Raw genomic sequence first — 13036 nt, forward strand, 5'->3', positions numbered from 1 at the left:
GTTCAGTTGTTACTTCATTAAAAGGCATCCTTCGGTTATGAATTGCAGTCAAAGGGTTTTTTTTAAAGGAACTTTGGCTTCAGAGCAAAAGAGTATTTTGCTTATTGGAGAAATTACTGACCAGATCTCCATATAGCATTAAACTAAGGATTGATCAATCATGGTTTACTAAATTGGCTGGGGTTATACAACACTGTCATTTATCAAGGTGTAAAAAATTACAATGGCTGACTTCCCTTAGGCAAAGACAAAACCAAGCAAATCACATTGTGACTATGTTATTTACAAACATTTGTATGCCATCTTTTTTCATGATTCTAGCTTATTGAGTAAACTAGGCCAGTGCACTATTGATGTTGTTTCCTAAATAAGAGGCCAGTTCTCATCCCAGGTCTGATGCTGGATTGTCCCTAACTAAATTAGAATGACTAGAGTGGCTCAGGAATTCATGTCCTCTATGACAGCTATGGATTTGTCTTAGTTGATATATGCCTAATGTATACAGTTGGCCACATGCTTTATCTAGTTTTCACCTCAGAGGAGATAGCTTGTAACCTGAAGGTAGCGAACTTTGTCAAGGTCAGATCACTTTCTGGTTCACTTGCAGCTTATCAGTATCACTGACTTCGCAAGGGCAGAGGATGGATAATTTAATTGAGGCACCTTATGGGCCTGCTGTTTTCAGTAGCTACCTGGGGATTATCCTATAAGATGCTGGGCAATTGCGTCGCAAGGCTTGTCAATCTCTAGAATGTGGTTATGAAGAAGTCAGGTGTGATTGCCCCCAAGTGGCCTCTCTGCAGATCCTGGAAGGTTCCATGTTTTACTGAGTAGTTCTGGGATATGAAGCTGCAGAAATGATGAGTAGAACAATGAAATATAATTAAACATATGTATAGGTATGGGCCTGTATTGTAATGATAAGAGCAGTCAAGTGCCAATACTTTTCCGCTTGCTGCTCTGGCAAAATGCCATCTGATGGCATTAAGATACCCCATACCCTACTGGGAAAAAATGGGAGGTGGCCAATCTCTCTTCAAGATGCTTTGACATCTTTGCATGCCATTTGCTGACAAAATCACTTGTTTTACATTGGCAGGAACAAGTGGCATAGCTGTGGCATCTTGTGGGGTTACCTTGGTTTTTTTAGATCTTGTGGAGAAAATTCTTAGCAACAACTCCTCTGCTACCTGTGGGATGGACCTACGCTCCACCTGGCTCTTTCAGGCAGCTAAGGTGTGTGTGGTTGAATTTGATAGGTTGTAAATACCTCAGAGAATTTACTTTATGTCTTGAAAACAACAGTGAATCCCCCCTGCCCTTTGAAGGTACCATCTTTTGATCTGAAAATCTCTTCTTTTTGTATAAGGTCACAGAGATTGCATCTGCAAATAATCTTGAAGTGGACTGTCTTGGTCCTTTTCATGGATTTCAGATTTGGGCACAGGATTGAAAATGCATTTGTTGCTCCAGTGAATTACTTCTGTCTGGACTTGAATAGAGGGAATACTGCCTTCCTGGCCCAATTCAGTGGTGTTTTATACCACAGACCATAGAGTCCTTCTGGACCAAGAGGGTTGGAATTGGGGACATTGTTTTGCAATGGTTTTGTTCTTACTGGACAAGCAGATCCTGCCAGTGGCAATCTAGTAACCAAGTACTTGTCCTTCTCTCCCCAATCCACCAAACCTTGGATATCAGCAGCCATGCTAGATGCCACTGAGTTGGGCTCAACTCCTGGTCACTGAACAAAAGCACAACAGCTCACCCAGGCTCTAATTATAATCTGTAGCTCTTTCAAGGACATTCTATAATTTAGTTCTATAAGGAAATAATTATTCTGATACTGTTATGATTCTTTCAATCTTTTTCTTAAATAAACTGAGCAAATAGGATACAAATGGTGATATTCCTGTATTTCCCTCCCTTTACCTGAAAGACATATAAAAGACATCCAAGACACATTCAACTAAGAGATCCCCATTACAAAGAGATATAACCAAGCAGCATTGTAAATCTTTATTATGGCATTAAAAAAAAAAGTCAGCCGAGTACAGTACTAAGAAACAGATCAGGACAAGGGAATGCAGGTTGGGGGCCTAATGTTAGGCCAATAGCCACTTTGTGGAAGGCAAATGTAGCTCTGGCTTCCAGCAGTAGTGACTTTCAGGGTTAATGCACTTGCCTCTAGCATGAGGTCCCTTATTGCAACACTATGGTCCCAAATGCTTGTGCAGTCACAAATTAGGGAGGACAACTGCAATTTACACACACTTATTCAGGATCCTGAATAAGTCAGTAAGTCACAAATTATTCCAGAGAGGAAGCCCAGGCCAAAGTGCAGAAGCCTGCTTGCATTGCATCTCAGCCAGTGAAGAAACATATACAAAAGGGCACAGTAGCTCACCAGGCCAGTGAAGAATACTCCAATGGATCTGCGGGGATATACTCTCTTACAGCATCCTTGGTAGGGGACAAGATGCTGCTGAAGCTAATCAGCACTGAGAGGATGGGCAAACAATACTAGCAGTGAAGTAAGGGCCCCACTAAATGCCAATAAATATGAAGGGGTCTGTGAACAGGAAGGTAGCAGCAGCAATGTTTCCATCCCAGCTGGTGTATTACAGCAGGAAGTGCTGTACCACTGCTGAGCAGACTAGTAGAGCTTGTAGCTACGACACGAAGGGGCCAGGGCAATAGCATTATCCCTGTAGTTGAGCCAAGAAGAGACACCCACTAATCAAGAAACAAGGCCTTGCCCAGCAGGATTAGATCAGCAATCCATGTCATCATTCTCATACCAGGGTATGGTGCCATCGGTGCCAAAATAACGGTCTCCAAAGTTACCTAGTAAAACATGAATTACATGCTTGTCATAGAGGCACCTCAGGAACTTTTCTCTGGCCCATGGAAATACCCACAACAATGCATCAAACAGTAAGTGCTAATCTTGCAGACTGCAGTGTCCTCATCTAAGACAAGAGCGACTGCTAAATCAGCCTCCCAGTATCAGTTACCAGAACACGAATGCTGCAGCTAGACAATGCCTGATCTGTACTACTCAGGCTCCCCAAACAGGCCTGAGCAAAACAAAGTGGCAGAAAACAACAACTGCTTACCAATGCCAGGGATGATGTGGAATTCCTCATTGACCCTCTTGTCCACAGCCGTGGTGATGATACGTACGCGGGGAAAAGCATAAGCCACAGAATGGACCCCCATCTCTGCCATCAGCAGAGAGAGTAAGAAGATCCTATCCTCTTGCACGTCATGATCCTGTGGAATAAAGTACCTGTGAGCAGTCCCTATATGTTCCTGAGACTCCGACCAGACTGCAGCTCAAATTATTCTGAGTTCCCCAAACCATTTTCAGAAACACCTTTAACCATCAATCCCTGTCATACATGCAACTCCATGTTAGTTGTATTCATCAGTCTCTCTTGGTTTGCAACATCAAGAGCAGAAGAATTCCAGCAAACTAGAATTCCAGCCAACCAACCACCTATCTCATGTAATTGGGCCTCAACACACCAGCAGCACCCGAATAGCCATCATGGCAGCAGCCCCTGTAGACACGGTGCTATCCATCAGGATGACGTAGTCTTCACTGATTTCCTTGGGCAGCCTGAGATAATGCAACTGGCAAGAGCAGAAAATAAAGAGATGAATAATATTATCCATAACTCAGCCCCATCTCAAAACTATCCCTCTCCCTCTCAAAAGACCCCATTCCATTTTTCACCTCAGGTTCCCCTGTGTCGTGGTTGGTCTGGATGAGAATCTTTCCTAGGCGGATGTCTTTGCAGACAGCTGTAAGAGCCTGTTCCATGGTCTCACCTGCTCTCAGGATGGAGACTCCAGTGATCTACAAAAGGAGAAAACAGCAATATTGAGAGTGGGCTGAGTCACCCGGCACAAATCAAAGTATTTGCAGCTTTCTCCTAAGATCTTTGTCGATAAGCAACCAGTTAAACCTGGTATTGCAAAGCATTGTTATGTAGAGTATTTATAACACAGCGATTGCATGAAGAAAATCCCAGCTGCATCTCCAGCAGCTACTAACCAAACCAGACCTTTCTAAGACTAGCTGAAAACCCAATTCTGTAGAAAACAGACTTATCTCCACCACCTTTCCCCTATTCTATGAAGGTACTGCCCCACAGACTCCTTTGAGGCAAAAATAAATAAAAATCACTCACCCGCTGCCTGTGGAACCTCTTTCCATCATAGACTGTCCCCTGCGGTGTCTCTACAATAACTGGCTGAAAAGTCAAGACAGTTGTAGGTTGGAACAGGAGGAGCTGACAAGGCCAAATCAGCAGTCACACAAGGCTACTTGCCAAAGCGCTGCCCTGAACCCACAAACACACATGGGGACAAGAATCTCTCCACGTGCAGACAGAGTTAGGCAGTCTGGGCATCTCTGTTGGTGCTTGTAAGGTAATGGTGTGTGTGTGGTGTTAAATGAATGGGAGAAGCATGTACCTTAAGTGGTAGAAAGGAAAGGGCGTGTTCAATCAGCAGCCGCATGAGACGCTTGGAATAGAATATGAATTCATCCCTGCTGGTGTCCTTGTTCCTGCAGAGCAAGTAGAGGTAAAAGAAACATCATTCCATGGCTAGGATCCCACCCTGGAAAATTTCCTGACCTAAAGCAGACATGACTTTTTTGACTGGTCTGAATTTGCCCATGAACCCCAAGCCCTTCATTCTTTCCTTAAGCAGCTCTGATGTTCCCCTGTAGCTGCTAAAACACAAACTGCTGGCTTTGCCCTTTCTAAAGGCTTATAGCCTGTCTCGGAGGCAAGAAGCATAGCCCCACCACTATCACATCTTGCCCAGTACCTGATGATGGTGTGCATCCCCCGAACCTGCGGTGTGCTCTCCAAGACGCTTAATGTTGTTGGCAATGGCTGTCCCTGATGAGCAGAGGCCAAGGCTGCTCTGTGCAGAAATAAGAATGATGAGTCCCATGGCAGAAAGAAGCAATGTGTCTGCTGGCCCTAGGATAGCAGCTCTGCATGCAAAACATCCTTTCTGCTCAGATGGTCCCTCTCCCCAATGCTTGTGCGCAAAGCTGGATCCAAAGCAAATTCTGGAATTTCAAGCTCCTCTCCCTGCTCCCAATAAGGCAAATACTGCAGCACTAATACACTATTGGCCTAGGACATGGAACCCCTCAATTGCTCTAATTTCACCCAGCAACCAAAGCACACCAAGGTCTCCAGTGCCCACCCATGAAAGTCAGGCACAGCTAAGTTATCCTTCCACCACTGGAGGAAAAACAGGACCATATGGAAATAGCAGGAAGACACCCGCCCCCCCCACCCTGCTTACTTCCCACCACCCACTCAAAATGGAACACAGTACACAGGGAGAGGGAGGTGCAGCAGGAAATAGCCAAAGGAGACCAAGTGTCCTCACATATGCCAGCGTAGCTTCCTCTGGTGCAGATGCCCAGGCCCAGCAGAACAGAAGAGAGACAGATAGACAGAGTGCATTAGGAGGGGCGACAAGGCAGCAGCTTCCTGCCTGAGACATGGGGCAGAGGAACAGCAGAACACTCGCACAGTACCAAAACAGGGAGAGCAGCTGGGATTCCAGTAGCTCACTGCAAGTAGTCTGAAACAACTAAATGAACTTCCTCCTCTACATCCCACCCTAGCTGAACAGTACACCATTTCAGTGTGCAAATAACACCTGTGGAAATGTGGCTGGAATGCAAACAACTCCATTCAATACAGCCCCAAGCACAAAAAATCAATACTGTTGGCAATGATTAATATTTCCTTGACATGGAGGGGAAAGTGAGACTATCAAGCAGCACCCCTCCTGAGAGCTCTACTTTGAACTCTGATTCTGAAGAAAGCCAGCAAGGCTGCCCTCTCAGTAAAAAGAGCACAACCCTAACCTGCTCTAGTGAGGTTCCAAAGCAATCAGAAGTTTGCACATGCTCATTAAGGAATCTTCAGCCTAAGCAACTGCCTGCATTATCTCCTTGGATATCCTCACCAGACAGTGCCAGCAATTCTTCCCCAACACCCAGCTGCTCTCCCGCTGGCTGGCTTGACGGGTGTCAGAGAACAGTACTAAGATGAAAGGGGTGGGGGAGGGGAGGGGAGAGAAGAGGGAAGGGAAGGGAAGGATCTAGCTCTGTTCCTTCAAGGGTGCCACCATACCTGACTGTGATTTCACGCTGGGCGGTAGGAAGAGGAGCCCACACCAGGAGGCAGTATTACAAGGCAGGGAGTAGTGGGAAGTGAAGAAAAACAGAACAGCTGGTCACTGCACACAGCAACATTTGCCCCAAGGCCAAGCCTAAAATAATCGCCTGGTGGCGCCTTTCTCCCCCATCTCCCTATTGCTTACTAATTTGGGGACAGAGGCAATGTGGTACGTAGGGCCATAGGGAGTGGGAGGATTCTAGGAACACCCGTGAGCTGCAATCTCTACTTTGTGTTTTATTCAGGGGAGCAATGGCCAGGAATTGGATGCCTGTTGGGGATATGGGAGAAGGATAAGTTGTTGGCAAGGAGGGAATAGTCCTTTGGGCTATAATAACAAGAAGCAGATATTGGGCAACAAGGAAGAGTGACCATGTGGGAATGTGGCTTTCTGCAGCAGCAATGTTTTCTCCCTCGCCAGGACTACTTCTCCTCACCTTCTCCAATTGGCTATGAACGTGCTGAACAATCAAGTCCAGAGCCACAAAGTTCTCTCCACCTGAAAAAAAAGAAAAGTCTTTCAGTCACAGATTTGATCACTCATTCCAACAAGCCACAGGAGATGGATCCAAATGCTAGAGTAATTACATTGCAGCAGCAACAACTATTACACATTCCTGCAGAATGCTTTAAGCACTTCACTTCTAGGGCTTCTTCCCAAAGTAGACCAGTACTGTTATGCCACCCACACCTCTCTCTGCTACTTGCAAAACTGTTCCTAGGTTTTGGTCTTTGGAGAAGAGGCCCCTACAAATGGGTTCAGGTCTTCTTGTCCTGCGTTAACCAGATTTGGGGGGGGGAATGGTTTATACTTGCTAAAGTATACTTATAACATGGGGTAATTTAAGAATGGGGGGAATAAATTCTCCCCCCCAGCAATGTTTAGGGATGTTATGTGTGTGCATATGCAGGAACAGTGTCTGTACTTGATCTGTGTGTGCTTGAGAAAAAGAAAGCTCTTGCTTTGACCTTGCCCACTTTTTGTAGAGGGATGCCCACTTCTGACACCAGACCCTGGGAAAATTATTTCAAGGAACTACAACCTCTGCATCTCAAAATGTATTCCATGAATAGAGTGTTTCATTCATCATGCTGCGTATTTGGCATAGGGGCTTAAGGGACTGTCAAACCATCAAGAGGAAATCCAATTCCTGATTTGTAGTAAAGCAATTATGAATTTAATAAGTTGCTGTACCTACCTGTACAATTCTATGTGACTGCTAAAACTCAAAGAGTTTTATTTTCCAAAATGTGGATAGTCTCTGGTTAGATTTAATCATAATGCCACCAGAGTAACTGGAGAATCTCATTTACACTGGACAACCACATGGGGAGGAACCAGGCTAGCAAAAGGAATTGAGCATACTCTCTTCTCCCAAAGCCTAGCATGCATTATGGAGCATGGCAGATTCAGATAAGGAAAGCTCCTTTAATCTTGCTTTATAAATAAAAGCAGCTTTGCCTATAACTGAAGACATATTTCATTTTTGTTCTAATTCTATACATTGTACGGTAGTGTCACTCGATTTGAATATAATGTCCCTGGATGGTCATCCCAATAGATGGGGGGCACTAAGTATTCATGCCACCCTGATTTGCCTAAAAGTGATTCACAGGGAAAGGAAAACCTAAGTCCTCCCTAGTATTTTCCTGTTCTACAGCGAGTATTGGCACACAAAACAGCTCAAAATTGCACCTTGAGCAAACCACCAGCCTTTCCTTCTCCTCTCACCTCGAGGCACCACAATGTCTGCTGCCTGCATTGTAGGCTCAATGTACTGCTCAAAGGCTGGCTTCACAAATTTGCTGTACTGCTTGATAACACCTGCCACATCCCGCCCACGTTCCATGATGTCCCGCTTCAACCGCCGTACCAGCCGGATATCCGAGTCTGTATCCACAAAAACTTTCATGTCCAGGAGCTGAAGGAATCACAAGGAAGGGAAAAACTGCAGAGACAGGCATCTGGCCAAAGCCTTACCCTAGAACTTATTCAAATGCCTGCACCTTTGAGGCAGTCAGTTACAAGTCACTTCCCACAAAGTAGAGGTATTTGTGACACAGATCACATAGGGAGTCCACCTGCCCAGTTAGTCCACATCCCTACCCATGTTTGCTACCTTTGCCCTACTCAGTACCTGTAAAAGCTCCTTATTGGCAAATGACAGGATCCCTTCAAACACAATTACATTGGCTCCATAGATAGTTTTCTGCAAAGAAAGGAGAAAGAACATGTCAGATTAAAGCAAAGGAGAGAAATCAGAGCCCAGGAAAAACTCAGATCTAACATGCTTTCTTTCTGGGTACGGGGAAAATTTTTACTTACAAGGAAACCAGGCTTAATTCCAGTATGCTGCCCTGCCTTTCACACTAAGCTCTTCCTCATACCATGGGACTCCACAATCTAACAAAGCTTTCAAATGAAGTAGGTGCCAATGGAATACAGATACAGCCCTCAAACCAACGATGGAGGCAAAAGAGCCTCTAGCAGCACCATTTTCAACACTTGACCATCAGCTTTCAGGAAAAGGTGATAGTCGTTTCTGCTAAACAAAGAAGTACTTCTGGAATACTTTACTGCATTCAGAAATATACTCATCCTCTGTCTGCTAACCTGACTTCCTCCACCTACAAAACACAGTTGCAGATCCCTACACTAGCAAGCATATGAAGTAAGGCACCTAAGGAGCAGAACTATAATTCTATTATCTGTCTTCAGTCCCCAGAATGGAACAGATCATGCATTCAACAAATACTATATAACCATAGCAAAAATGACATAGCCTACTCCAGATGGACTCTCCCTGACATCAGAAGATAACTAATCACATCCGAAAAATCTTGATGAGTTATCTTTTCAGACCATCTTATTACAATGCTATTCTTCTATTTTGATTTTACTCAAAAACTGCTTTAGAAAAACTTACATTTCAAAAATCAAGATAGAATTCACTATATGAACTATTATGGAAAACACATAAAGTGAGACATTCTGTGAAGACCTTTTATAAGTCAAATGCAGTTTTCCCTCCAAAGGTCCCACAGCATCTGAACCCGATCAGGTTCCAAAAGAAAATGCCTGCCAATTCAGGCAAATATGGTATAGCTAAGATCAATAACATCTTTTTAATTTACACATTCCAATTTTATTTTCACTGATTAGCAACTGAAAGAAGTTGTAACTAAATAAATGGAATGTGCATGAATGGTCCTCTTTATAAAAAACAGAGCTGGAATCAGGCTGTATCATTCTTCCTGATGGTGAGAAATTCCTTTTTCCCATAAATGGAGAAACTAATAAGGGAGATCAAGTTTCTCAACCTCAGCAACTTTGTGTGGGGAATTCTAGGAGTTTAAGTCCACCAGTTGAGAAACACCAAGGTAGATCATTGTAACATCTTCATGCAGAAGATACAGTCATTCTAGGGAGATGCTTCAGTTCCACATTAGAATAGACAACCTACCCCAGGAATGAGGAATCTGTGGTTTCCACATGTGAAGCATTATTCCTAGAAATCCTCACTATTGGCCATGTTTGCTAGATGCTTGGAACTATGGTTCTGCACTCTCTAGAGAAGCTCAGGTGCCTTGCACCTAGCCTATAAGAACCCTTCCAGCTGAAAGATTCTGTGTACTTGTGCAGTTCTAGCCAGTTGCAGAATACCAGGTCATGAATAACTTGTGGGGATAACACAACCTCACAGAAAAGGGTTGGGTGGGGGGAGCTTTCCAAGTTATATAAATCACTATGAGTGGTGCAACTTCCTCCTGCACCTACATACCCACTCCTTGCGCCGGCTATGCGTGGTAAAATCGTAAACAGGAACTTTAACACTCTTGCCCTCTTTCAGCTTCCGTAGGACACTGATGAGCAGGTCAAAATCAAAGGCATCAGGATGGTCAAAGTTGTATTCATTACAGGCAGCTTGCTCCTGCTGTTCTTTGTTCAGCACCTGGAAGAGCACCAGAGACATCAGAGAACTGGGAAGAGGACAGATTGGATCAGTAAAGGCGATTTCCTAGATTTAGTTTTGTCACTTTCCCATCTCAAGCCCTTGAGAGAGGGGTCAAGTTGAGGGAGTTGGGCCAAGATATTTTAACCAGCCCACCTTGTAGAAGCTATCCATGGAGAGCAGCACCACCCAAGGCACATCTAGAGCTTCAATGATTTTGTTGGCCACTGTAGTCTTCCCAGATGCACTGCCACCACACAAGCCTGGGAAAGAGGGAAACACCAAGCTAATGGGAAGAGGACAATATGGAGGAAGAGCCCTGAGACAAGTTCCCTCTCCTCCTATTCTTTACTGTCTGTCTAGCATGCCTGGATTTCCAGACAATGATCTCCACTTCAATATCTCTACTGGGAAAGAAGCCAGCATGCAGATCTCACCAACACCAGTACTGAGAGTGGCAAGCGTAGATGCGGCCCACATAACAGACTGTATCTAAACCCAACAGGCGTGGCTACTACCAATATGGCCAACAGCAGAACACCTGATAAAAACCCTTACTTCAGCATGTCACTCTCATTCTATCCAGGAAGCTGCAACCTTCAAGAAGGGAGGGAAGTATGGTGCAGAAAATTAGAAATCGATAGCCAAAGGCAGAGGAAGAATGACAAGGAGCTCCCAATTGCTGAATAGATTCATTTCACATGGATTGGAAAAAACCCTCCCACCTAGATAGGAGAAGCCACCGATTCCCCTACCGATGACAAAGGCCTCCTTGAAGGGAGTGCCAGTCTCGTTGTACCAGGGCGGCCGCCCAGCCGTGTAGATGGTGCGCTTGCTAGTCCGAAGCAGCGGCGGTTCCGTTTTCGACTGGCTGGTGGTCCTTTTCCGTGGGGAAAGCGACGGCGTGAGCGGCAAGCGGCTGACGAGGCTATTCAGGGCGGCTCCTCTGCTCCCGCTGAGCCGGAGGGAAGCGAACACGTTAGGGGAGGCTGTCCCACCCGGTCCTCCAAACAAAGTCATGCATGGGGCAGCTTCTTCTCCACCCCATCCCAGGGACCTACAATCCGCGCCACCCAGTCATGCCCCACCTCCTGGGACTCAGCTCCAGACGTGTCTCCGAACTTAGGCAGAACGCCTTAAGCAGTGCAATGGGAGGCGGAAGAAGTACGTGGCTGTGAAGGTGGAGAGGAAATTTTAAACCGTGGGAACTGTCCAAGGTGAGGCGGACAAGGGACGGCCGGATACTCGCTCGGGGCCCGCCTGCGATGCCTTGGTTCGCTCCACCCGCTCTGATTTCTCACCTGGTGCGCCGCACCGCCGAAACAGCTTCCTCAACCATGCCGTCCGCAGACGCCATCTCGAGCACGCTCCCGCCAGTCCTCTGCCTGCAGCCGCACAGCCTGCCGGGAGAACGTCGGGGCGTGGCGCGCGCAGGGCCACGTTTCGGCATCGTCGACACCGCCCCCGCACTGCGAAACGGCAATTTCCGTCAAATTCCAGGAATACCATAGAGAATAAAAGAAAAAGGAGAGAGAGAGAGAGGGGTGCATCTCGTTGTCGAGATGGGGAGTTTCCGGGATTTCCCTTGGGGAAGCCATTTTCAGATCGGTGCTGAGTTGTATGTCGGTCTTCATGGAGGGAATTAAAACTGGCCTTTTTTCATCTGCCGAGAATCTGAGCAACAGCCAAAGGAGCTGGTAGCAAATTAAAAATTAACACATCGTATAACTTTCTTGGACCAACGTCCGCTTCGTCTAACTCATGGAACATAATTTTTAGAAAGGAGTGTTATATCACAGCTAGGTATTAGAAGGGAGGGGGAAGACACGGTGAAGGAGAGGGAAGAGACAGGGAAAATTATCTGTAGTGACAGCCGTAGATGATGTTAAGTCGTTATCAGTATAAGTAATGTTCACTATTGTGTCATTTTAACTGAACGGCGGGATCGTGCCATCCAAATCTCCACTGGAAAAGTATTCCATACAGCAGCTTCCATTAGGGAACAACATAAATGTCTTGCTCTCCCCTGATTCATATGAGGCGGATGGTCCTGCAGGTACCTGGGTGCTAAGCCACGTAGAGTTTTATAAGTCAAAATCAGTACTTTGAATTGTATACAGTTGTTTATTGGTCACCAGAGCCTGCAGCACTGATGTTATAGTAGTAGTATGAGTAGTGGCTTAGACCCACCGACAGCCAGACTTCTGCATTTTGAACCAACTGTAGCTTCCAATCATTAACCTCATCCCATAATTATACAAATTCTAACAAAGTGACTAAGGCTAGTGACTTAGGGTGTCTTCATAGCACCATATGCTTCCCTGCTAGCGACTTATGGTGTATTCATAGCACCATCCAGTCATAGTTGTGTTATAAAGCCTGCCCTCATTTTGGCACAACAATGGATGATTGTTTCAAACACTGAGTCACTAAAGGGGAAATGTCCTAGTTATACAACATTTAAACTAACACCAAACAAATATATTAGGGTAGTGTTTCTCAACCTCAGCAACTTTATATATAATATTCGAATTAAAACTTTTAAATAAGAGGATAAAAACTAACACAAACTAATATAAAGTAAGGAAGAAAAAAGAAAGAAATGAAAGAAAAAGAAAAAAGTGCAAGAAAAGAAAAGAAAAGAAAAAAGAAAAACAGCAATTATAAGTACAAATATATTTTAACCTCTCTCTCTAAAGTTACATCATATTACTCTGCTTTCTATAATCTATCCTAATCATCAAAACTATAAATCACAAGTTCATTTTTTTTCATTTTTACACAAAAAGTCCATAAGGGGCTCAACCTCAGCAACTTTAAGATGTGTGGACTCCAACTCCCAGAAACCCCCAGTCAGCA

The 13036-nt window shown here is 44.9% G+C and overlaps 1 protein-coding gene across 1 annotated transcript; it reads right to left on the reverse strand.

Moving 5' to 3' along the window:
* Positions 1-1985: 1985 nt before the first annotated feature.
* Positions 1986-11608, reverse strand: LOC103062425 (uridine-cytidine kinase-like 1). Its single transcript, XM_007420856.3, has 15 exons — positions 11479-11608; positions 10933-11132; positions 10334-10440; positions 10007-10177; positions 8363-8434; positions 7957-8146; positions 6662-6723; positions 6180-6196; positions 4846-4944; positions 4486-4579; positions 4200-4262; positions 3743-3865; positions 3532-3639; positions 3120-3276; positions 1986-2847 (listed from the first exon to the last, which is right to left on the reverse strand). The coding sequence occupies exons 1-15, from the start codon at positions 11532-11534 to the stop codon at positions 2774-2776; spliced, it is 1593 nt and encodes a 530-aa protein (XP_007420918.1). The 5' UTR covers positions 11535-11608; the 3' UTR covers positions 1986-2773.
* Between the last annotated feature and the right edge of the window lie 1428 nt (positions 11609-13036).

Source organism: Python bivittatus, unplaced genomic scaffold (genome assembly GCF_059951505.1).
Source record: "Python bivittatus isolate LINGU-HERP-01145 unplaced genomic scaffold, Pbiv_v1 ctg000690_np1212, whole genome shotgun sequence".
Taxonomy (NCBI): Eukaryota; Metazoa; Chordata; class Lepidosauria; order Squamata; family Pythonidae; genus Python; species Python bivittatus.